Source organism: Moschus berezovskii, chromosome 26 (genome assembly GCF_049115385.1).
Source record: "Moschus berezovskii isolate FMDL1 chromosome 26, NW_MosBer_1.0, whole genome shotgun sequence".
Lineage (NCBI taxonomy): Eukaryota > Metazoa > Chordata > Mammalia > Artiodactyla > Moschidae > Moschus > Moschus berezovskii.
In genome coordinates this window covers 31,100,141-31,125,650 of record NC_142485.1, presented here as the reverse complement: position 1 = coordinate 31,125,650, position 25,510 = coordinate 31,100,141, and the positions used below count along the sequence as shown (strand labels likewise).

Sequence of the window (25,510 nt, the reverse complement as noted above, 5' to 3'; positions counted from 1 at the left end):
GAATCTATTTAAGAGTTATTAATTGCATAGTTTTTTAAACTTGACATTTTATATTGCCTTTCTCTTGCATGTTTATATTTAAATACCAATTACTCCATAAGCACCTTTTAAAATAAAAACATGGTATGTGTATATGTTTATATACATAGAGACACTTGCATTCATATAGTTATATCAGTTTATTTTCATTTAAGATCTCAAAATTCTTCTCTGAAGTTAGGGGAATTTAAACAACAGTGCTGCTTAAAAAACTGTTCAGAAAAAAAAAAGCAATTTGCATATTAGTACTTTAAATATTTGAATTTTTTTCCCCTTAAGTCATAATATACTGAGACTATTTTCTACCATGTTATTTATATATGATGTATAATTTCATTGTATGTTTTATATTTTTAAAGTTTGTCATATTATCGTTTGAGCACAGTATTTTAAAAGGCAATTAAAACTAGGTCTCGTCGGGATATGTGTAAACAGGCATTTGCAAATCTTGGCTGGAGTGTAAAATGGTATTTCTGTCAAGTAATTATGTTTCTGTCACGTAATTATATAATCATGCCTATCTTTTGAGCTAGAATTTCATATTCAGGAAGCCTAAGGCAGATAAGGGATCCTAAGAGATAAGATTTAAGAGTTATTTATAAAACTATTAATCATAGTGCAAAATAATAATAATGTAAACAACTATAGGGAATCTGTTAAAATGTGCAATAGCAGGCACCCATGAAAAATAATGTTTTGGAAGAATATTCAAGGATATGGTGAGATACAGGGAATGTATTTAAATGAAAAAAGTAGGTTGAAAAATTATTTTAGCTGATAACAAGTAAACATTCGCATATAAAATCTGGAAGAATAATGCATACACTGTTAATAGTGGTGGTAGGTCTACAGGTAATTTAAATTTTTATCCTTTTCCTTTTGGAAGTTTTCTTTATTTTTCAACAAAAACTCTTTATTACATTTTTGTTTCAGAGGGGAGAACGTTATAAAAAAAAGAAAAGGAAAGGAGCATAAATTTGTGAATCCTGGTGCCAAAAATATCCTTCTTCCACCAATACCAGGACTTAATGCACTTGCGATAAAATCATATTTTTTTAAAAGTCTTCTGATAACATTTTTATTTGCACAAAAATATATACAGTTTAACTATAAAGTTTATATATTTTTACTGGTTTATAAATAAAAAGAAAATGTAGAGAAGTTCAGTTCAGTTGCTCAGTCGTGTCTGACTGTTTGCGACCCCATGAATCACAGCACGCCAGGCCTCCCTGTCCATCACCAACTCCTGGAGTTCACTCAAACTCATGTCCATCGAGTCGGTGATGCCATCCAGCCATCTCATTCTCTGCCATCCCCTTTTCCTCCCGCCCCCAATCCTTCCCAGCATCAGAGTCTTTTCCAGTGAGTCAACTCATTGCATGAGGTGGCCAAAGTATTGGAGTTTCAGCTTTAGCCTCAGTCCTTCCAATGAACACCCAGGATTGATCTCCTTTAGAATGGACTGGTTGGATCTCCTTGCAGTCCAAGGGACTCTCAAGAGTCTTTTCCAGCGCCACAGTATTAAATCATTTGTTAGAATCAGATTGGTTTATTCAGTTTTATTTTTATGAGACTACCTGACCTCTCCCAGTATTCTTGCCTGGGAAATCCCATGGACAAAGGAGCCTGGCAGGCTACAGTCCATGAAGTCGCAAGGAGTTGGACATGACTTAGCAATTGAGAACACCCTTATGCAATATTAAACAGTTTTTGTTTAATTTTGTGAAAGTTCAATTTGTGTTAAAATAGTCATAAGTTTGATATTTAAATGTGTGGTTTTTATTTATGAAAGCTTTTTTATTCTGATAACAATTGGGGAAGAGTTGGTTAGTGACGGGTTGTGTAAACTTAATCAGGGTTGTGTTTTAACTTACAGGCTTCTGTAACGTATCCCAACCCTGATCCCTTAGAAACACAAGCAGGCGTTCTTGACTTCTATGGACAACGATCATGGCGACAAGGAATACTCAGTAAATAATTTTTCCTTTTTCATTTTTTGTCAATCTCGAAAGGCAAGAGATTGCTATCATAATTTTTCCTTTGGCTGCATTAGTATAACAAATTATGTTGAGGTAGAAATATTTGCTTTTTAAGCATTCTTTAAAATTGAAGTACAGTTAATTTACAATGTTGTGTTTCTGCTGTCCAGTAAAGTGAATCAGTTATACATATACGTATATTCAGTCTTTTTTAGATTCTAAACATTTTTTTAAGATTTACTTTTTAGAATGTGTTGTTTCTATCACTGCATCTTAGAGTAACAGAGCTAATGATGTGATCAATACATTTGGACATCTGTTGTCTTAAACGAAAGAATATAGTAAGCCGCTGTGGCCAGTTTGTATATTTGACACTTTAAAACATTACTTGTACTACCTTAAAAATAATTTCTCTGCATCTTTCTTGTTTTATACACACTTAATTGGAGCAATTTCTGTGGCCATTAAATAACCTTAAGTGTTAAGAAATCATTTACTTTAGGGGAGAATGGATACATGTATACGTATGGCTGAGTCCCTTCCCTGTTCACCCGAAACTATCACAATATTGTTAACGGGCTATACCCCAATGCAAAATAAAATGTTAAAAAGAGAGAAAGTATTTACTTTGGTCTGTAGGAAATGTACTCTATCCACAGAATGATATTGATATCACTTTTTTTTTTGATGCCGCTTTTGAGGTGGTTGCTTCCACTGAGCAAAAGAGTACTGAGCTCAGTATCGCAACGAGCAGAACAGAGGCCGCACCGAAGATTCCATGCTGATAGAGCCGCCTCTTAGACTCTTCAGAGTTCTAGAATGTTGAAGAGTCTGAAGTACATTGTAGTAAAGGCCTCAAGGAGTGCGCACATCCGATGTCCATGTGGAGGATCTATGTTCAATGAGCTATCTGAAATGGGCTGTGTCCTCTCTTACACAGGCTTTGATCTTTCGGATCCCGAAAAAGAGAAGGCGGGGATTCTTGCCATTCAGCTGAAGGAGAGAAGTGTTGTTCACTCTGTGAGTTTTTGTTTTCTCTTTTCCCAACACAGACTGTATTAAGGAAAACATGAGGTTGTTTATATTAGAATGTCTCACACTTTTTATCTTTCCCAACAGGAAGTAATAATAACTCTTCTGAGCAATGCTGTTGCGCAGTTTAAGAAATATAAGTGTCCAAGAATGAAGAGTCACCTGAGTACGTATCCCTGACATGCCGTGACTTCATGCGACTTTTGAGTGATTACATTCATACAATCTTCTTTTCCTTTTCAGTGGTTCAAATGGGAGAGGAATATTACTATGCAAAGGATTATACCAAAGCTTTGAAGTGAGTCCTGTTCCGTATTTATTTTTGTAAGCATTCTGATTCCCTTGCAGCTAAATGAGAACAGAAATTTGTATTGGAGGATTTATTACTTCTGTGTTTATTCCTACTTCTGTTAAACACCATTTCTGTGATTTTTTTTTTTTCAAGTAATGTCTATTGGTACAGTCCTTTTCAGAGTCTTAGCAAACCTCACATTTATTTAATGTGAAAATACCTGTTGAACTATTCAGGAAGATTTTTCTGAAGTTTATATAAAACGAGTAAAGCACTTGCTTTTACTTTCCCCATGAACTCTTCCCGTACTGCCTTGCGAGGCTGGCTCGGTGTGTCTGACTTGTTGTGCTCTGTCAGGTTGCTAGATTACGTGATGTGTGATTATCGGAGTGAAGGGTGGTGGACCCTGCTCACGTCGATACTGACCACAGCTCTGAAGTGTTCCTACCTCATGGCCCAGCTCAAAGATTACATCACTTACTCCCTGGAGCTCCTTGGCAGAGGTAACGACAGTCTTTCAGTAAAATCTGAAATCTTAACAACTACAGAGCAGAGCCTCTTTAAGCTGCTTATAATTGGAAGAATAATTCAGTCTCAAATATCTGATAGTACTTGTATCACCTGCCGGTCACTTTACCGAGAGAAAGGGTTTATACTTTAATGGAACTTGTTACAGTTGACGGTCATACTGTAGTTGAGAAGAACAGATTTCTTCTGCCTTATTTTTCAAATTGTGGCATAAAATAATTTTTCACGTAAGAGTTCAAATGCACATACATAAAGTGTTGAGGCTGACTTAGAAAGCTGAGCTGTCAGTTTTCTGGAATTGTGCTTAGCCATCTTAGAAGAGAGATTAATCTACAGTATTTTAATACCTGTAGAGGGGGTATTGGGCTTCCTTGGGGCTTACCCGCCTAATACTTGTACGGGGCCATGGGCTTCCTTGCCTGTCTTATAGTTCTGATTTTTTGCTTCTTCCTTCCTATTAGCTTCAATGCTGAAAGATGAGCAGAAATCTCGGATAGAAAAAAACCTCATAAATGTTTTAATGGTAGGTTGGAACTCTTTGTATATAAAACCTGTATCTGGATATGTGTATTTTTTTATATAACTAGCAGAACAAATGTTTAACTCCATGTTGGTGCAGAATGAAAGTCCTGATCCTGAACCTGACTGTGATATCTTAGCTGTGAAAACTGCTCAGAAGCTGTGGGCGGACCGAATCTCTCTGGCTGGCAGCAATGTTTTCACAATAGGCGTACAGGACTTTGTGCCATTTGGTGAGTAACCAGCATCTATAGTATTATATTAGAGAAATTTTCCATTTTCTAAGAAATAAATAGATGCAGAATAATAAATACAAAGTCAAAGAAAGAATTTTCCAAATACAGTCATTTTGTAGATAAACTGAATTTTTTTTTTTTTAACTTTCCCCATTGACATACAAAGATGGTCAGAATTTTAAATACTTAGTTTAGGTCTTAAAATTTTCTGCTGTGTTCATTTTTAGTTCAGATGTTATTTGAAACACATTTGAAAAGACAGTTATTTAAAAGGTTTATGCTTTCCTATCTAGGCTATTTTCAAATAAGCTAAAAATAACAGAATGGTTCTCTTTTCTTTAAAATCATATGTCAGTTATATTTCAGGAGCAAGCATGCTTTTAAAATTAAAGAGGTTTGGAGGTAGAGCTCCTTTAAATTTTTTTTAAAGACTGAACTGCATTTATGTCTATTGAAATGCTTCAGGTTCAGAAGTCAGAATAATCAGTAGAGACGTTTCCTTTCTGAAGAGCAGGTATCGGTCGGAGAATAACGTATGTGGGGCTAGCGTGTCTGCTGGTGTCTGACTTGGCCCCTTCTGTTCTGTTTCTAGTGCAATGCAAAGCCAAGTTCCATGCCCCAAGTTTTCATGTCGATGTTCCTGTGCAGTTTGATGTTTATCTGAAGGCTGACTGTCCACATCCCATTCGGTTTTCTAAGCTCTGTATCAGCTTTAATAATCAGGTAATGGTACCTTTTAATGTTTTTTTTTTTTACCTTGTATGTATTATATCATAACTCGCATTAAATGAAGTAAAGTGAACTTAGTGAATTTTAGGTCTTAGTAGGTTTCTCACTAATAGGTGTATGATACAGTCTATCTAAAAATGTATTTATAATTTTCAACTTCTGTGTCCGCAATGCAAATTTTATAGTTTTCCTATTCTAATTTTTGTTTTCACTTCCTGCTTAGGAAACCTGTGAACTTTGTCTATACATAGAAAAAAGTTTTGTAATATATAACTTAAATTTCAAATAAGATATATTCAGAATGAGTGCAATTAGATTTTCAAAATCATTTGTTTTATTCTAACATTAGTATTAGCTTTTCATTATAAAACTGTTATCTTTTGATTTTAAAGAAATGAATAGATGGCTATAAAGTAAATGTGTAAATGTGTGCTCTTCCAGTTTCTTTCCTTTGGGGGCATCACAGTTAACTTCTTGAATAGTTCAAACATTGTATGGCGCCCATATATAAGCACCTATTTTCTACAGAATTGGGATAGTATATTTCTCACATTGGAACATTTTTGTAGTGTGATGCAGGCAAGGGATTAATTATATTCTGTTTCAGTTATTAGCCCACTTCTAATTTTCTGGTGACCCAGAAAGTATGTTGGACCATTAACCAGCAAGTATTTATTGAGTTTCAGTATTCTTAGCATCATGGGGAACCTGAGAAAGTTTAGTGTATGTCAACCCCGTTAAAATAGAAGCATTTTGAGAGCAAAGTCAGGAGCATGCCTGGGTCTCTTGAAGATTAGTATGCATTATTCAACTACAGACCATTACCCAAGGATTCCGTCTGATTAATTGGAGAATCTTAAAGCAAGAGCATGAAATTTATGTTTAAGAAATGTAAACCCTGACCCTCACTCTTGTCTTTTTCAGGAATACAACCAGTTCTGTGTAATCGAAGAAGCATCCAAAGCAAGTGACGTTTTAGAAAATTTGACTCAAGGCAAGATGTGTTTAGTTCCTGGTAAAACAAGGAAGTTTTTATTTAAATTTGTTGCAAAAACTGAAGATGTAGGAAAGAAAATTGAGGTTAGTTATAAAATGTGTTTAAATAATATTTTAAATGCTACAAGTAATAATGAGTATGCATCAGAAAGAATTTCAATAATACTTAAGTTTATTAAGTTAAAAATGAAAATCTTCCATTTGGACTTACCAAGGGAAATTATTCATTATGGTTGTTTTGATAGGTTTCCTTTCAGTGAGAATATATTATACATAATATTCGGTAGTTGGCTTTGAATTGCTAGATAGTGTTGTGTTAGACATCACTTCCTGTTAACGCATGAGACCAGCCTTATTTTTAATGCCTGTATGATCAGTTGAGAAATTTTGAACTATATATATCATGTGTATGTGTGTGTATATATTTTCTGTAATGTGGGTTTCCAGGTGGCACAGAGGAAGCATCCACCTGCCACTGCAGGAGATGCAGGAGACCTGGGTTTGATCCCTGGGTCGGGAAGACCCCCTGGAGGAGGAAATGGCAGCCCACTCCAGGGTTCTTGCCTGGGAAATTCCACGGACAGAGGAGCCTGGCGGGCTACAGTCCATGGGGTCATAAAGAGTCAGATGCGACCGAGTGACTGAGCACAGGCATTCTATAATGTAGCAGTTGTAGTTTGTAAAATACGACATAATTCACGCTAAGGTGTGACATCATTTTGATGTTTAAACATTGCTGATTGCATCTTTTTAAAAAGATAGGTACTTTAAAAGATTGATTTAATGTAGATAATTAAAATGTCTTTCAGAAATATATGATGAAACTCATTTTTATTGAGCATAAACTTTGGAGCCAGACTCCACGGGTTTCAGTTCCAGCTCTCCAGCTCACCCGCTTGTGGCCCTGGGCAGTTACGTGACCGCTTTTATCACAGTTTATTCATCTGTAAAGTGGGAGTAATAATGTTGCCTACCTCTTATTGTTTCACGAGGATTAAATCAGTTAGTGTAAATTTCCTGGAATAGTGATTAGGACGGGGTAAGCCTCTCAGGAAATGTTGCTTTCCCATGGCTGGAGTGGGACAGGTAAGCGAATCTGAACTTGGGACCATTTCTAAGACAGCAACATAAGACCGCACCCCCAGTATTCCCATAGCAATTTTTGTGAATCTGTTTATTATATAATCTGTCAACCAGTATCCAGAGGTTTTGCTTATTTATTTAAAAATTCTTCATGAGTTTGACTAAACCCCTAATGTCATGTTTTAACTTTTTACGAGATACTAAGGAGAAGGAAATGGCAACCCACTCCAGTTCTTGCCTGGAGAATCCCAGGGATGGGGGATCCTGGTGGGCTGCCGTCTATGGAGTCACACAGAGTCAAACACGACTGAAGCGACTTAACAGCAGCAGCAGCAGCAAGGAAGTTTTTAAAAAATTTTTTGCAAGATACCCCAAGGAAGCCTACCAGATGCAAGTCAAAATTAATAATGCTATTAAATATATTTGCCAGTAGATTTAGTGGAAAGGACATTTATTCAGTTAGTAAAAAATTTCCTTGCTTGTACTGGTGATGTCACCAGGAAAAGTCTGTGTGGAACTAGGAGTTAGGTTCGGAGGAGGGGAGTGGTTACCAGAGTATTTGTTAATTTCACTCAGCAGCCGCTGCTTGCGTGTCTGCTCCCTCGGGCACCATCCCGGGTGCTGAGGTAACAGTGCTGCATGGTCGGGTTATTGTCCTCGTGTGAAGGTGAAGAGGTTGAAACCTGGCGCAGGGTTACTAGCCAGTGTCCCAGCCAATGGGAGCCTGGGACCAGGCTCTCCCAGCGGGCGTTCTGACCTCTGTGTCACGTCACGGGTCCCAGGAACTCCATAGCCCAGCAGCCCACCCCGAGACTTCCTGGAAGGGGATGGTGACAAACTGTGCGAGGTGGCATTTCTGACAGACCTCCTCCTCGCAGATTACATCAGTGGATCTGGTTCTGGGCAGCGAGGCGGGCAGATGTGTGGTCCTGAACTGGCAGGGAGGAGGCGGGGACGCCGCGTCCACCCAGGAGGCCCTGCAGGCCTCGCGCTCTTTCAAACGAAGACCCAGGCTCCCCGACAGCGAGGTCCACTGGGACGGCATCGTGATCCAGGCGAGCACCATGTGAGTTGGGCTGTTGGCCAGTCGTGGAAGGTCGTCTCACTTCTTTGAATACTTTGTTGTTGTTTTTAGATCAGTTACTTAGCTAGCATTTTTTTCCCCCAAAGGATCATCTCCAGAGTTCCAAACATTTCGGTCCATCTGCAACATGACCCCCCCGCCCTGACTAATGAAATGTACTGTTTGGTTGTGACCATTCAATCCCACGAGAAGACCCCGATCAGAGACGTGAAGCTCACTGCTGGTTTAAAACCTGGTAAACTTTCCTTTTCAAAATTTCATCTGTGTTGATCCAACACGAAATAAACATCACAGTATTAACTTCAGGAAATCAGTTTTAAAAATGGTTATGATCGAGTGCTCTCTCTGCAGTGTTGATTTACAGGACAACATTTGAATCTTCTGTATTTTTAAAATGTCAACATTTGTACTTTCAGGACAGGATGCCAATTTAACTCAGAAAACACATGTGACTCTTCATGGGACAGAACTGTGTGACGAGTCCTACCCGGCTCTGCTCACTGACATTCCCGTCGGGGACTTACAGCCCGGGGAACAGGTGAACTCGGCCAGCCGGGACTGGAGAGGAAATGGGTTAGGCTATAGTGTTAAATATGAAGTCGGTTTTAGACAGCTTTAGCCTAGATAGCATATTAAAAAGCAGAGACATTACTTTGCCAACAAAGGTCCATCTAGTCAAGGCTATGGTTTTTCCCGTGATCATGTATGGATGTGAGAGTTGGACTGTGAAGAAAGGTGATCGCCAAAGAATTGATGCTTTTGAACTGTGGTGCTGGAGAAGACTCTTGAGAGTCCCTTGGACTGCAAGGAAATCCAACCAGTCCATTCTAAAAGAGATCAATCCTGGGTGTTCATTGGAAGGACTGATGCTAAAGCTGAAACTGCAATACTTTGGCCACCTCATGCGACGAGTTGACTCACTGGAAAAGAGTCTGATGGTAGGAGGGATTGGGGGTAGGAGGAGACGGGGACGGCAGAGAATGAGATGGCTGGATGGCATCACCGACTTGATGGACATGAGTTTGAGTGAACTCCGGGAGTTGGTGATGGACAGGGAGGCCTGGCGTTTTGTGATTCATGGGGTCACAAAGAGTCGGACACGACTGAGCGACTGAACTGAACTGAGTGCATTTTAATAGCACATCCCGAGATTAAACAAGTTATTTAACTAATGCACATTTTATACACATATTTTACGTATTTCAGTTCAGTTCAGTCGCTCAGTCGTGACCGACTCTTTTCGACCCCATGGACTGCATGCAGCACGCCAGACCTCTGTCCATCACCAACTCCTGGAGCTTGCTGAAACTCATGTCCATTGAGTCGGTGATGCCATCCAATCTCATCCTCTGTCATCCCCTTCTCCTCCCGCCTTCAATCTTTCCCAGCATCAGGGTCTTTTCAAATGACTCAGTTCTTTGCATCAGGTGGCCAAAGGATTGGAGTTTCGGCTTCAGCATCAATCCTTCCAATGAATATTCAGGACTGAATTCCTTTAGAATTGACTGGTTTGATCTCCTTGCAGTCCAACAGACTCTCAAGTGTCTTCTCCAACACTATAGTTCAAAAGCATCAGTTCTTCAGCACCAAGCTTTCTTTATAGTCCAACTCTCACATCCGTCCATGACTACTGGAAAATCATAACTTTGACTAGATGGACCTTTGTTGACAAAGTAATGTCTCTGCTTTTTAATATGCTGTTTAGGTTGCTGATAGCTTTTCTTCCAAGGAGCAAGTGTCTTTTAATTTCATGGCTGCAGTCACCATGTGCAGTGATTTTGGAGCCCCCAAAAATGAAGTCTGTCATTGTTTCCACTGTTTCCCCATCTTTTTGCCCTGAAGTGATGGGACCAGATGCCATGATCTTAGTTTTCTGAATGTTGAGTTTTAAGTCAACTTTTCACTCTCCTCTTTGACTTTCATCATGAGGCTCTTTATTTCCTGACTTTCATCAAGAGGCTCTTTAGTTCCTCTTCACTTTCTGCCATAAGGGTGGTGTCACATATTTAAATATACAAATTCACATATTTAAGTGTATAAAATATCTTCAGCAGTTTTTATAGAAGGGATTTTATAACAAATGATCCTAATATAGGAAATCTATTGCCTGATAAAATAATTAAATAACATAAACTTTATAACTTCGTGAAAGAACCTTTCAGGCAACTTTTATTTCCAAAGCAAACACAGAGTTTATGAGAAGTTGAGAATGATAATAGAAAAAAAGGTGGAGTGATAATGACCCCACTCTTAGGCTGTGGCAGGAACAGCTGTAAAAAAGTGTTCAGGTGTTTACCCAGTTAGTTCAGTAAACTCTGGAATATGGGCACATTATCCCAGAATGTATATCAGGAGGCAATCTGTAATATTAATTGAAATACTTTTATGTTGTTGCAGCTGGAGAAAACGTTGTACATTCGCTGTGGAACAGTGGGCTCAAGAATGCTTCTTGTGTATGTTTCTTACCTGATCAACACCACTATTGAAGGAAAGGAAATTGTTTGCAAGTGTCACAAGGTACTTTTTTCCTGTTTTGTGTTATTTTAGTTAACCTGTGAAATAACCAGCTTAGGTGATTATAGTGTCCTCCCAGCCCAACAGAGGAGGAGACCCAGAGATCTGCGGGTTTGTGGTTTGGTCACTTCAGAGAGTCTGGGCTGTGGGCTCTTTTAAAAGTCACTGGGACGCAAAGATAAAAGTCCATTGTTTTGTGAACAGACCCTGGCAGAGGAGATGGAACAGGGGGGTTAAGAGTCCAGACTCCAGGGTCAGATTCCGTTCAGCTTCTGCCTTTGTCACCTACTAGGTCTGTGACCCGCCTCCCCCACCCCGCCCATCTTCAAGCAGCCGTAGTGCTGGCGTCTGTTTCTTGAGTTACTGCGAGCATTACAGTGTGTGTGCGGTGATTCAGGGGGCTTCCCAGGCGGCTCAGTGGTAAAGAATCTGCCTGCCAGTGCAGGAGACGCACATCAGATCCCTGGGTCGGGAAGGTCCCCTGGAGGAAGAGATGGCAGCTCACTGCAGTGTTCTTTCCTGGAAAGTCTCATGGACAGAGAAGCCTGCCGGGCTAAGTCCACAGGGTTGCAAAGAGTCAGACAGGACTGAGCACACACAGCGATGCCGTGTCATATTGTATCATTGCTATTATCATCACCCTTATTCTAGTCATCTTGAGTCAAGGTGAAGTAAGGGACTTAGAAGATCCAGATTCTAGGCTTCATACCACTAGCTTCGTGGTTTAAGGCCAGTTGCCGAATCTTTAACTCTTGGTCCCTCGTCTGTGAAATGGTGATGATGCCTGCCCTGCCCACTGTTGCTGGATCCTGCCATAAATAATATATGAGAAAGCACTCTGCAGGGTGAACTGTTACACAACCATAGATACCTTGTTAGAAAGGTTAATCTGGACTCTCTACATAGGTTTCTACAAATACTGTCTAAGGGAAAGGTCCTATTTTTGTAATATTTAAGTTGAGATGATTTATTGATCCAGTAATCGATTTGTGTTTTGTAATCTTTTGTTAAGACTGAGAAAAACCATCGATGTGCCCTTTCCGTTTCCTTGCAGGATGAAACTGTAACAATAGAAACGGTCTTTCCATTTGACGTTGCCGTTAAATTTGTTTCTACAAAGGTATGTCCTGGGAAGCATATTGGAAATCACTTAGCTGATAGAAATTAACAGAAAAAAGGAAATGGGTCAGTGTACTTCCTGACAGACTTTTGTCTCCATCTGCGACAGTTTGAGCACTTGGAAAGGGTTTATGCGGACATCCCCTTCCTGCTCATGACGGACCTGTTGAGTGCCTCCCCTTGGGCCCTCACCATCGTCTCCAGTGAGCTGCAGCTTGCTTCCTCCATGACCCCCGTGGACCAGCTGGAGTCCCAGGTGGACAGAGGTGAGAGTGTGGCTCATCCCCCTTCACTCGCAGAAGGCAGTGGGGGGACAGTTAGCATCATTTACAGTTGACCTTGTTTTAAAGGATCAGGTTCTTGATACTCTAAGAAGGTGACTAAGAAATGTACTTGAAAATACAGTATTTTTTCCTGTTTGGATTTTTAATAGATTTTTTTTTCTAATTAATTTTTCATTGATGTTTACTACTATTTATAATTTGAAATGGGAAGAGGTGTTTATCAAAGAAACTTTGGAAAACAGAAAAGTAGACAAGTTTTCTAAATCATCCAACTAAAAGTAAAACAGTGTGTAGAGGAGATAATACCTTTCTGGTTCAGGGTACTTTGGGCTTTCTTGTATTTCTTAAAAGGAATAAAAACTAGTTTGAATGTTAGCCCAACCAAATTGGGCTCAACTGGATTATAAGGGCAAATATTGTGAGGGTTTAAAAAAGTCACAATGTAGTCTTAAGACCAAATATGTGTGTGAGTTGCTCAGTCGTGTCGGACTGTTTGCGACCCCGTGGACTGTAGCCCGCCAGGCTCCTCTGTCCATGGAACTCTCCAGGCAAGAATACTGGAGTGAGTAGCCATGCCCTTCTCCATGGGGTCTTCCCGACCCAGGGATAGAGCCTGGGTCTCCTGCATTTCAGGGAGATTCTTTACCGTCTGAACTGCCAGGGAAGCCCAAGACCAAATATAAGCAGGTTATTTTAGTTGCTCTGTTTATCTGTCTTCCTTGAAAAAGTCATTTAACATCTCCACGTCTCTATAGATATACAAAAAATTGGTAAGGTGTCCTTTTTTTGTTATATGACTTGGATGTAAGCCCTCTGTTTGCAGATGAAATGGTTGTGGAGGGTTATAAAGTGTCTGTCTTGCAGTCGTCTTGCAGACTGGAGAGAACGCCAGTGAGTGCTTCTGTCTCCGATGCCCGTCGGTTGGAAATGTTGAAGGTGGAGTAGCAACCGGGCACTATATTGTCTCCTGGAAGAGGTGAGAGTGTGTCCGCCCTGCCTTTTGTCCGTGATTTGTGTCCTCCTCATGCCTGTACTGTGTATCACTGTCTGTTAATAGTTGAGAGCTTCTGCCAGCCTGTAGAATGGACTGGAAGCTGCACGCTGCCACTGGGCATCTGTCAAGAACAGACAGACTGAAGGATAACTTTGGTTCACGTTTGTTACAGTTTGTGACCTATATCCTGACAAGATTTTAGCCAAGTTCTGATGACAGGACCAGTAAAAGCGTTAGGAGAACCTGCCTTCATTTGCCAACCCGCTCCATTGTTCTTGCCTGAAGAATCCCAGAGACGGGGGAGCCTGGTGGGCTGCCGTCTATGGGGTCGCACAGAGTCGGGCACGACTGAAGTGACGTAGCAGCAGCAGCAGCAGCCCTCATTTGCAATCAATAGGACTGTTTGCACAGAAAACCCAAGGGGATCAACAAATTGTTAGAATTATAAAGAGTTCCAGCAAGACTGCTGTGGATATCGCACCAGTATACAAAAATCAGTTTCTATTTATCCATAATAAACCTCAAGGCAAAGTACTTTTAAAACAGGTATCGTTTATGTAACAGCAAAATGATGAGAAACATATCTAGTAGAAGATATATATTACCTTTATGGAAAAAATTATAAAAATTTAAAATATTAAAGGAAGACCTGAAGAAATGGGAGAGGTACACAGTAGTCTCTGATAGGACTTGGCTAAGATTTAATGTTATAAATTGTCTGTAGATTCAGTGCAGTTTCCTTCAAGATCTCAGCAGCTTGTTTTGTTTCTGTGGAACTTGACACTCTTGAATCTAAAATTTGTATGCTGCTGCTGCTAAATCACTTCAGTCGTGTCTGACTCCGTGCGACCCCATAGATGGCAGCCGACCAGGCTCCACCGTCCCTGGGATTCTCCAGGCAAGAACACTGGAGTGGGTTGCCATTTCCTTCTCCAATGTGTGAAAGTGAAGTTGCTCAATCGTGTCCGACTAGTAGCGACCCCATGGACTGCAGCCCAAATTTGTATAGAGAGGCCAAATGTCAGTAATCGTCAGAATTCCTCAGAAGAGGTACAGCTAGGCAAGGGTGCTTAGCCAGATTCTAAGACTTACTGTAAAGCTGCAGTGGTCATCACTATGGTGTGGGCTCAGGGAGAGGTAGATAAACCAGTGAAACAGAAGAGCGAGTCTAGAAATTGTCCCACAGACCCTCGTATGGAAATTCCACATTGTTACCGCGGGGGGAAGGTGAACTGTTTTATAATTGGTGGTAAACAACTGAGTATTGACTTGGGGAGAAAATGGGATATCTGTTGTGCATTGTATATGAAAATTAATTTCAGATTTATTGAAATTCTAATTGTAAGAAGCAAAACTTTACTACTTTTAGGAGAAAAATAAGAGAATCATTTTATGACTTTGGTGTAGGAAAGAGTTTTTTTAAATAAGACACTAGAAGTATGAGCCTCTAAAGTTGATGAATTTGATTTCTTAAAATTAAGTATTTCAGTTCATTAGAAAATGCCATGAAGAATGTGGGAAGACAGTACAAACTGGGGAAAGCTACTTACAACATCTGAAATGAACAAAGGATTCGAATTCAGATCAGGAACGGAAGGGGACGTGGCTGGGAATGCTCATAGCAGCACTGTTTATAATAAAAAATTAGAAACAACCTAGATGTCCACCAACGGGAAATTAGATAAATTGTGGCACGGTTGTACAGCGGAATATTATATATCAGCGAAAATGAAGGAACCAGAGCTACAGAGCCTGTTAATGTTAAATGAAACAAAGAACTGCAGATGTTCAGGATATGAACAAATTGTGCAGAATTGGAAAACATGTAAAACATATGCTTTCTAGGCTTTATGTATAATTTGGAAAAGCATAAAGAAACACACAGGAATGATGGATGCCAAATCCAAGCTGCTGCTGCTAGGTCGCTTCAGTCATGTCTGACTGTGCGACCCCATAGACGGTAGCCCACCAGGCTCCACTGTCCCTGGGATCCTCCAGGCAAGAACGCTGGAGTGGGTTGCCGTTTCCTTCTCCAATGCATGAAAGTTAAAGTGAAGGCGCTCAGTCATGTCCGACTCTTCGCAACCCCATGGAACGCAGCTTACCAGGCTCCTTGGTCCATGGGATTTTCCAGGCAAGAGTACTGGAGTGGGTTGCCATTGCCTTCTCCGAAATTCAAGCTAGTAGTTACTTTTGGAGCGGAGGGTAGGGGGGTCCAAGCAGGAGTGGGTCCACGAGAAGCTTCAGCTCTGTCGTTATGTTCTCTTAGACTAGGAGGTGGACATATGGCATTGCATGTGTTATTTTCTTGTGAGGCCTAATTATTTTATAAATCTTAAAACTAATTGTTAAGAAGGAAAAAATAATTTTCTTTAAAAAATAACTTGTCTTTCTTTCCACACTCCTGAATTTATCACGTTGATGTTTAGCTCAGTTCACATTTGTAGGAGTTAAAACTGTTTTGAAGGCACTGCTTAGCTTACTCTGTCGTGTTACCATAATACTGTAAAGACACATACTTCTTGAAAGGGAGGGGTTGGCTGATTTGCCCGTGACGTTCACTCAGTAGTGCTTTGCACTTTTGAAACCGTGTGACCGGTTCCACCTTTGCGTACAGGCTCTTCCCACGGGTTGTCAGACAGTTGCCAGCCGCCCCTGTGGTTCCCACCCTGACTGTCCTACAGGGAAAGTAGCTGACCGTTTCATAACGTTACTCACTTTATCTCAGTAATGCTGGAATGCCACTGTGTCTGCTGATAGTGAAATATTTTTAGGTCTTCGGTTTCTCCTGCACACCCACAGCGCCATTACAGCAGCGTGTGTCCAGTGGCCTGGGCTCCTCTGAGGACGGTCCTCAGTGTGAGGAGGTGTCGTGTCGTAATGTTACACCACTCTGCTACCGATTGAGGATGTTTTGCTACCAAAACGCTGGGTTAGATGGTGTGCTTTGTGGTACAATTGACTTATGTTCTGATGCAAGTCCTGACTTCATCACTGAGACCAAACAGCAGCCTTGAGTTGTAATGCTCTTTCATTGGAAGTTCTCAAAAATGGGATTGGAAAAGCTCCTACTTCACAAAACTCCTTCCATTAAACCTTTAGAAAACTCCTTTGTAGTGAGTTGGTGAATACCCATGTCCCCTGGTTTTGATGTATTTACTTCTCACATGAAACGTGGACTTAAGGGGCCTCTCTTCTGCCGCAGGACTTCAGCCATGGACAGTGTCCCTGTCATCAGCACCGTCATCACCCTGCCCCACGTGATCGTGGAAAACATCCCTCTCCACGTGAACGCAGGTGACCCCACTCACATTTTATTTGATCTGCAGAATCCAAAAAGAATATTTATTTTAGCTTCTAAGATTTTTTTTCTAACTTTCCCCATTATGAAAAATGCCCACAATTTACAAATGTAGATTGTGACCAGTCTTGTTTTATCTTTACCTCTACACAACCCTCTCGCCCTCAACATTTTGAAGCAAATGCCAGAATGTAATTTCATCTCTAGAGATTTCAGTATGCATCTTTAACATCACTGGCTATTTTTCTAAACATAATCACAGAGTTATTATGATAACTTTAAAAATTAGCAATGATTTTGCAATATGATCAAATTCCTGTGTTGAAAGAAATTTCCCTCGCTGACTCTGAATATTCTTCATAGTTGGTTATAAGGCCGCTGCGTTGCTGTTGATTGGCGTCTGGTGTCTAGACTCTTAGAAGCCCTAGGCAGGCAGGCAGCCTCTCCCCCTCTGCACTGCCTCTTCCCACTTCAGCTCCCCTCTTGCTTCCTTGATGTTCATTTGTTGAAGAAAAGCTTCTCCTGTAAAGCTGCCTGTAGTCTGGATTTGCTGACTTGCATTGTATCATTTTTAATTATTTCTCCGCCCCTGTAAATCGGTAGTTGGCTCTGCGCGTGTGCGCGCTCCGCCACTCAGTCATGTCCTCGTGACTCGATGTGCTGTGGCCTGCCAGGCTCCTCTGTCCATGGGATTTCCCAGGCAAGGATACTGGGGCAGGTTGCCGTTTCCTCCTCCAGGGAATCTTCCCAACCCAGGGATCAAACCTGTGTGTCTCCTGCACTGCAGGCAGATTCTTTACCACTGTGCCACCTGGGAAGCCCAGTTAGATCTATAGTCTTGATCAAATTCAGGTTAAAGGTTTTGACAAAAACACATCATAGTTTCAACCAAGGGGCTCATAATGTCTGTCATCCCATCTCGAGCCATTATTGATATTTAGGGAAATTTTTTGTAGGTTTAAGAAATTATTCCTAAAAAGTAATTCAGCTCTTGGTAGCCAAGACCCTTTCTGAGCCAAATCAGTTGTAGAAGGAGACTTTGATTCTTCTTAGCCTGCTTTATCATAGCCCTGTGGCTGTTTTCCAATCAGAGAATTTTCTTCTTTAACAACAATACAGTGCTCTCATTAATTTAAATAATTCCATGTCTATGGAATGAAATATATTTACAAAAGGAACCCATGAATGGTGAGCTTTGTTGTCGTTTTTTTAACCAAGAGGAATGTCACCCCTGTAGATCTGCCGTCATTCGGGCGTGTCAGAGAGTCGCTACCTGTCAGGTATCACCTGCAGAATAAGACGGATTTGGTTCAAGACGTGGAGATTTCCGTGGAGCCCAGCGATGCCTTCATGTTCTCAGGGCTTAAACAGGTACAGGGTGTATCTCACGGGGTTGCTTGTGAAGACACAGGAGTGTGGCCAGAAAGTGGAGAGCTGTCAGAAATGAATTGATAAGGCTGATTGTGGTCCCTCTTGTTTTGATAGTGGTGAATCTTAAGTCACTTTTGAAGATTAATTACAATTTGCTGTAGAAGTGGGTTAAAAGGACCACCCTTTCCATATTGAGATCACACATAGAGGTTCTTTCTCTGTATAAAATAAGAGTTCACAAATCCTTGGACTGATAAAATTCCTGAAAATTTTAAAATATTCCTTTTATTGCTAATGAGTTTGTGTGTGTGTGTGTCTTTTAATTTGAGACCTTTTGAAGCATAACTGCACAGATTAAAAGCCTAATTCGCTTCTGAACTATCAGTATAATTTTTTAGAGATTTTGATCCTGCATAGAGTTATCTGTGTTACGTGTAGGCACAATTTTGTATCTACATAGAAAAATCCGTGATTCAGATGTTTTTCTTCATCTGTTTATATCAGAGGTGGAAAAGTTGATCAGATTTTTGGGTGGAACATGCTCTCAGGCAAAACCATGTTTTCAGTAAGAATACTGTCCTCCTGTGTCAAAGTGGCAGCAGAGACACACCTCAGTGGTCAACGCATGCTTTTTATTATAAATAATAAGGGTGTAATTAGAGCACAAACTTGTAATAACGTCAAGTAGTATTCACCCTGAGTCAGCCATCTGGCTGACATGTCCTGAGTGCTGGGTTTGCTGTTAAATGAAAGTAGAATTACACATGAAGTATACTATAAGTCTGTACACTGATATAAATTTATAATATTAACATACACCAAGTATAATGTTGGCTGAATATGTTGGTTCACACACACATATATTATCTCTGATGCATCACATACCTTTATTCATTTGCAAATAAGTAGGCTTTTCTTGATTGTCCCGATCTCTTTCACATATTGACTTGAAAATGATAAAGAACAAACATCTTTTTTTTTGCTCTGAAGGTACTTATTGTACCACAAAGGCAAAATCCCTAAGACAAAACACAGGAAACAACCAGCTCCTCTCGCGTTGATGTAATGTTTGCAGAGATGCTTTTCCACACATTCTCCCATAGCGCACCGTGGCTGCAAAGCCTGCCTGGTCTGAGACACAGGAAATGCTGAGCCGTCTAGTGTTTGCATTGTTAAGCAAGTACAGGTTGCCTTTTGCATGTTGGTGGAAACTGAGAAATCATGCACATGTTTGTATTACATTTGTTACCTGCATGGTTCTGGCCTCATTAATTCAGTTCTACATTTTGGTGTCTGTCTGGAAGATGGAATAGGAGAGGGTGTGAATATTTCTCCAGAAAGACTAAGTGTCTGATCATTTGCCAGAATTCGACAGGTAATAGCATGTAGCTGTTGCAAGTTTATTTGATGCATTGATTTGTTTATCTTTTTCTGTCACTTCTGTGATTTAGATTCGATTACGTATCCTCCCCGGCACAGAGCAGGAGATGTTATATAACTTCTACCCTCTGATGGCTGGGTACCAGCAGCTGCCATCTCTCAATATCAACTTGCTCAGGTTTCCCAACTTCACAAATCAACTGCTCAGGCGCTTCATACCAACCAGTATTTTTGTAAAGGTGAGGCTTCGACGTTTTCTGTTTTTTATTGTCTTGGAAACAAATGCAAGTAGATGTTTTTTCACGTCAGTCAGTCAGTTCAGTTGCTCAGTTGTGTCTGATTCTTTGCGAACCCATGGACTACAACACACCAGACTTCCCTGTCCTTCACCAACTCCCAGAGCTTGCTCAAACTCATGTCCATCGAGTTGGTGATGCCATCCAACCATCTATCCTCTGCCGTCCCCTTCTCCTCCCACCTTCAATCTTTCCCAGCATCAGGGTCTTTTCAGATGAGTCAGTTCTTCTCATCAGGTGGCCAAAGTATTGGAGTTTCAGCCTCAGCATCAGTCCTTCCATTGAACACCCAGGACTGATCTCCTTTAGCACTGGTTGAATCTCCTTGCAGTCCAAGGGACTCTCAGGAGTCTTCTCCAACATCACAGTTTTTTCACGTAAACATCACTAAATAGTATTTTGAGACTAGCAATGTTAGTGTTTTGACTGTCGCTACATAAATTTGGCAATATTGCCATTTGTTTATTAAGTTATTATTTTATCAATTTTTTATTTTCTATTTTATAGATTTTTTTTACAATCTAAAGGTTTTTATTCCTTTGGGCAAATGAAGATTTATCTTGATGGCATCCTTAAACATGTGTTTCCTTTGACTTAGTAAAATATATTTCTATTTTTTTCTTTTAAAAAATTTTTATTTTACTTTTTAGAAATATATTTTAAAATTGTAGTTAATTTGTAACTAGTTTTTAATCAAAATGGATTAATTTTCTAAATATAATCTCTGAACTTTTCTGATTCTAATAACTATGTAATGCTGCTGGATTTGGATCTTTTCTAAAAATGATCACCAGTTGGAAACTATACTCTGGTTTAATGTTTTGATCTTTTTTAAATGGTGATGTGATTTCCAGGTTCCTGTTCGTTGACTGACCTAGGCTTTCATTCCTTCTGTTCCTGCATTGAGCTTCAGTTGCCTTACACACACACGCATGCATGTGTACCTACATGTAGGAAACCTCCCAGCAACAGAACAGAGCAGGGGACCCCCTTCACTGCCTCAGGGAACCCCCAGAATCGTCTGCTGAAATCACAGCCATCGACCTGTGGTGCTGCGGTTCTATCGCTGGTCTGTTGCCTCTCCTGCTCTCCCCACAAAGGTCTCCTTTTAAAAGTCCATCAGCGTAATAAGGTCATTTGCAGGAATCTCATTCTTTTAACTACTTGATGACTCTCTGGGGTGTTGTCAGACTTTCTGACTTGTCAGAAATTTTACACGTAAAAGCAGTCATGATATCTTTTATTGCCTCTTAGCTTCTCCTCTTCCGATGTCATGTTTTAAACTTTTTCGGTCAGTGAACTTCGAGAAAGGGGCATTCTGTGTTTATCCGCTGCTTCAGTCCTCGCAGTATTTGCAGTTATGCACCATAGAGTTCACGATGCATCACTCTTTCCCAAGCAGGAGAGGGGGAGCCCTTGAGTCCCAAGGAGCTTGCTGACAGCGCAGGTTTGTGGCCCGCTTACAGCTCGGGACACAGGCTGAGCACGAGAGGGAGGGTAAAGTTTTCCCACTCGAGCGGGAGAGGTGGCGAGGTGCCCTGTCACACATGGACACTGACGGGTGCGTGGCGGCTGCAGGTCAGGGGGTGAGGGGGCTCCACGGGCAGAGGATGTGACGTGCTGGTGAGCTTGCCACTAGGAACAGGGAGCGGGCCGCACAGAGGCTGCAAGGTCACCGTCCCCAGACTCACGAGGCGAGAGAAGGTGGGGACAGGAGACAGGTGAACATAATCTTGTCTGGAAACTTGCACACATTTATCCTGTGTCCGTGAAACAGTTCCAAGTACTTGCAGACCCTCTCGTTACCAGCGCTTCTGTGGTCATTCTTACCTTGCAAACCCTCCTTTTTTTCCCCTCCAAAGCCACAGGGCCGGCTCGTGGACGACGCCTCCATCGCGGCCGCGTGAGCTTCAGGACGGGCCTCAGCCATTCTCAGGGAGAGACTGGACAGACTGTGTGATTGTTTCCTGGTGAGCTGTACTTGATCATGGTACAGGTTAATCTTCTCTATTTTTTAACGGATGTTACACCAACTCTTCAGAGGAAGTCATGCTTTTAGGAAAATCTCTCTTCTAGTTTGACTAATAAATATTTGAAATCTGTCAGTGTGACGTGAAAGGGTGTTAGCCCTTTGTTTTTGTTGAAAGTCATTTTATGGTCATGGGTGTCTTCACAGTTAAGGGGGTTTTGTATGTGCAGTAGCCGAGGAAAGTTAAGTCTCCGAAATACGCCTGGACAAGGGGAGCCGTGTACCAGTGTCTCCACCAGAAAGCTTGGAATCCCCATGGGTGTCTTTGAGAGCTGGCTAAACCAGAGATAGAATAAATCTGTTCTCATGCATCTAACGTGTGCTCAGAGTCCATACACAGGAACAAGAAAGCAGTCACGTGACTGACAGAGACAACTTCCAAAAAGTCTTAATGAAAGCGGTTTAAGATGTCTTAAAAATAACACTTGCTTACCACCAAACATTTCAGATAGGTTCAGCTTGCTAAAACGTGGTTTGTTTATGAAGCAGATTCATCAACAAGATCCTCACCTGTCAGGACCTGAACTGCAGGACGCTAAGCATAATCTCCTAAACTGAAAGTTTTAGAGAAAGATGCAAGGTCTAAATCTAAAGGTCTGTAGCTTTTAGTTATGTCATGCATGTTGAAAAGAACTGTTTAAAACTTTTGAAAATTCATGTACATAAAAAAACATATTGTGAAAATCCTGTTAAAATATTTTAATTTAAAACTCCCCCATTATCCAGGAATTTTTATTATTTAAAAGCATAGGAGTTGTAAAAAGGGAAAGAATGATGTAAATAAATAGCTTTCTCTTTCAGACATGCTTGTATGTATCTTTTATTTATTTTGAGCTTGCTGGATAGCTGCTCTGTGGAGCAGCTTCTGCTGGTGGGGGGTGTGTTCTGGAGCCAGGGGCTGTGATGGGCTGGGGGGATCTGAGTTCCCTATTGTCCCCGCTGCTCAGGTGGAGACCACAGGAGCTTGTCGGATTGTCCCAGGGCCACGTCCCAGCTCTGGTGACTTTGTTCACGTTGCCCTTTGTGTGTCTCAGCTTCTGGAAGACATGGATGATATATGATGATGCCATCTGAGAGGCGTGTTACGAGGATGCTAAAAATTAAAAACACAGGAGGGACTGTAAACAAAAACGCCGTGAAGTAATGTTTTCTCTATGCTCTTTCATTTTATATCCTACGCTGTCTTGTTAAAAGATGTTCCTGGTGTAACAGATTGATTTCATGACTCACTAACAGGATGTAACCTGCAGTTTGAAAAATTCAAAGGTGCATCTGATGCTGTACTCCTGTGTGTACACCACCATTGTCAGACACGAAGTACCCAGGGCGTGTTAGGACACGTGGATCGCTGGCATCCACTTTAGCATCACTAGCCTTGATGTCAGTGTGATCTCTGTGAGTGCAAATACACCACATAAATCAGCCTGCGCTTTCCCTAAGTAGCATAATCCTTTCTCAACCAGGAATCCTCCCATGTCGTTCATTTTACTACAGATGTATTCCATTTACTTATTTTAAATTACAGCAAATTTTAATTCAGAAATACATGAAAGAGTGATCTTGCCCTGGTTCCCCAAACAGAGTTATCACAGCATTGCAGGAGCCGTTAACTCACTGAGGTTACAAGTGTCCAGAAGGACTGCAGAGCCTTTCCCTTGGAGCCTCGTGCTTCAGCCACAGCCCCTCTGTCCCTCCTGAGAGGCTGCTTACTATCTGCTCTCTGAGTCCTCTGTCACCATTTGGGTCTCACTACTACTGCTTACAGAATAGGAAAGACAAGAGATCTTTTCAAGAAAATTAGAGAGATCAAGGGAATATTTCATGCAAAGATGGGCTCGATAAAGGACAGAAATGGTATGGACCTAACAGAAGCAGAAGATATTAAGAAGAGGTGGCAAGAATACACAGAAGAACTGTACAAAAAGATCTTCACAACGAAGATAATCACGATGGTGTGATCACTCACCTGGAACCAGACATCTTGGAATGTGAAGTCAGGTGGGCCTTAGAGAGCATCACTACGAACAAAGCTAGTGGAGGTGATGGAATTCCAATTGAACTATTTCAAATCCTGAAAGATGATGCTGTGAAAGTGCTGCACTCAGTCTGCCAGCAAATTTGGAAAACTCAGCGGTGGCCAAACGATTGGAAATGGTCAGTCTTCATTCCAATCCCAAAGAAAGGCAATGCCAAAGAATGCTCAAACTACCGCACAGTTGCACTCATCTCACACACTAGTAAAGTCATGCTCAAAATTCTCCAAGCCAGGCTTCAGCAGTATGTGAACCGTGAACTTCCAGATGTTCAAGCAGGTTTTAGAAAAGGCAGAGGAACCAGAGATCAAATTGCCAACATCCGCTGGATCATGGAAAAAGCAAGAGAATTCCAGAAAAGCATCTATTTCTGCTTCATTGACTATGCCAAAGCCTTTGACTGTGTGGATCACAATAAACTGTGGAACATTCTGAAAGAGATGGGAATACCAGACCACCTGACCGGCCTCTTGAGAAACCTGTATGCAGGTCAGGAAGCAACAGTTAGAACTGGCCATGGAACAACAGACTGGTTCCAAATAGGAAAAGGAGTGCGTCAAGGTTGTATATTTTCACTCTGCTTATTTAATTTATATACAGAGTACATCATGAGGAACGCTGGGCTGGAGGAAGCACAAGCTGGAATCAAGATTGCTGGGAGAAATATCAATAACCTCAGATATGCAGATGACACCACCCTTATGGCAGAAAGTGAAGAGGAACTCAAAGGCCTCTTGATGAAAGTGAAAGAGGAGAGTGAAAAGTTTGGCTTGAAGCTCAACATTCAGAAAACGAAGATCATGGCATCTGGTCCCATCACTTCATGGGAAATAGATGGGGAAACAGTGTCAGACTTTATTTTTTTGGGCTCCAAAATCACTGCAGATGCTGATTGCAGCCAGGAAATTAAAAGACGCTTACTCCTTGGAAGGAAAGTTATGACCAACCTAGATAGCATATTAAAAAGCAGAGACATTGCCAACCAAGGTCCGTCTAGTCAAGGCTATGGTTTTTCCTGTGGTCATGTATGGATGTGAGAGTTGGACTGTGAAGAAAGCTGATCGCCGAAGAATTGATGCTTTTGAACTGTGGTGCTGAAGAAGACTCTTGAGAGTCCCTTGGACTGCAAGGAGATCCAGCCAGTCCATTCCAAAGGAGATCAGTCCTGGGTGTTCACTGGAAGGACTGATGCTAAAGTTGAAACTCCAATACTTTGGCCACCTCATGCGATGAGTTGACTCACTGGAAAAGAGTCTGATGCTGGGAGGGATTGGGGGTGGGAGGAGACGGGGACGACAGAGAATGAGGTGGCTGGATGGCATCACCGACTCTATGGACATGAGTTTGAGTGAACTCCGGGATTTGGTGATGGATAGGGAGGCCTGGCATGCTGTGATTCATGGGGTCGCAAAGAGTTGGACACGACTGAGCGACTGAACTGAACTGAACTACTGCTTACCAGTACTATGCACCACTCAGGGGGACACATTTTTAAATGAAGCATTTAAAACTTGGGCTTTGGGGGAGTGACTAAAGTTTTCTTTCTGATTCTTGAAAGTAAGCCCTGGTTTTTAATCAGCGTGGAGTGTTACCAGGAGGGTGGGGACGGTAAAGTCTTTGGAATAAAAATAATTTCCAGTTTGCTTCATTTGATATTTTTATGATCCTAAAA

At 41.2% G+C, this 25,510-nt stretch overlaps 1 protein-coding gene across 2 annotated transcripts in view; it reads left to right on the top strand.

Annotated features, from left to right (window-relative positions):
• The window catches only part of TRAPPC11 (trafficking protein particle complex subunit 11), a 38,012-nt gene extending 15,407 nt beyond the window's left edge, over window positions 1-22,605 (top strand). For both annotated transcript variants that reach the window (XM_055416383.2, XM_055416382.2), the window contains exons 11-30: window positions 1,916-2,009; window positions 2,959-3,038; window positions 3,138-3,216; window positions 3,294-3,348; window positions 3,700-3,845; window positions 4,332-4,393; window positions 4,490-4,622; window positions 5,218-5,348; window positions 6,279-6,434; window positions 8,312-8,499; window positions 8,604-8,752; window positions 8,934-9,055; window positions 10,915-11,034; window positions 12,086-12,151; window positions 12,260-12,416; window positions 13,299-13,410; window positions 16,634-16,725; window positions 17,967-18,100; window positions 19,552-19,719; window positions 21,639-22,605. In XM_055416383.2, coding sequence (XP_055272358.2) covers window positions 1,916-2,009; window positions 2,959-3,038; window positions 3,138-3,216; window positions 3,294-3,348; window positions 3,700-3,845; window positions 4,332-4,393; window positions 4,490-4,622; window positions 5,218-5,348; window positions 6,279-6,434; window positions 8,312-8,499; window positions 8,604-8,752; window positions 8,934-9,055; window positions 10,915-11,034; window positions 12,086-12,151; window positions 12,260-12,416; window positions 13,299-13,410; window positions 16,634-16,725; window positions 17,967-18,100; window positions 19,552-19,719; window positions 21,639-21,683 — 2,289 coding nt within the window. In that variant the 3' untranslated portion in view covers window positions 21,684-22,605. The remainder of the gene's footprint in view (window positions 1-1,915; window positions 2,010-2,958; window positions 3,039-3,137; window positions 3,217-3,293; window positions 3,349-3,699; window positions 3,846-4,331; window positions 4,394-4,489; window positions 4,623-5,217; window positions 5,349-6,278; window positions 6,435-8,311; window positions 8,500-8,603; window positions 8,753-8,933; window positions 9,056-10,914; window positions 11,035-12,085; window positions 12,152-12,259; window positions 12,417-13,298; window positions 13,411-16,633; window positions 16,726-17,966; window positions 18,101-19,551; window positions 19,720-21,638) is intronic.
• Window positions 22,606-25,510: the final 2,905 nt, after the last annotated feature.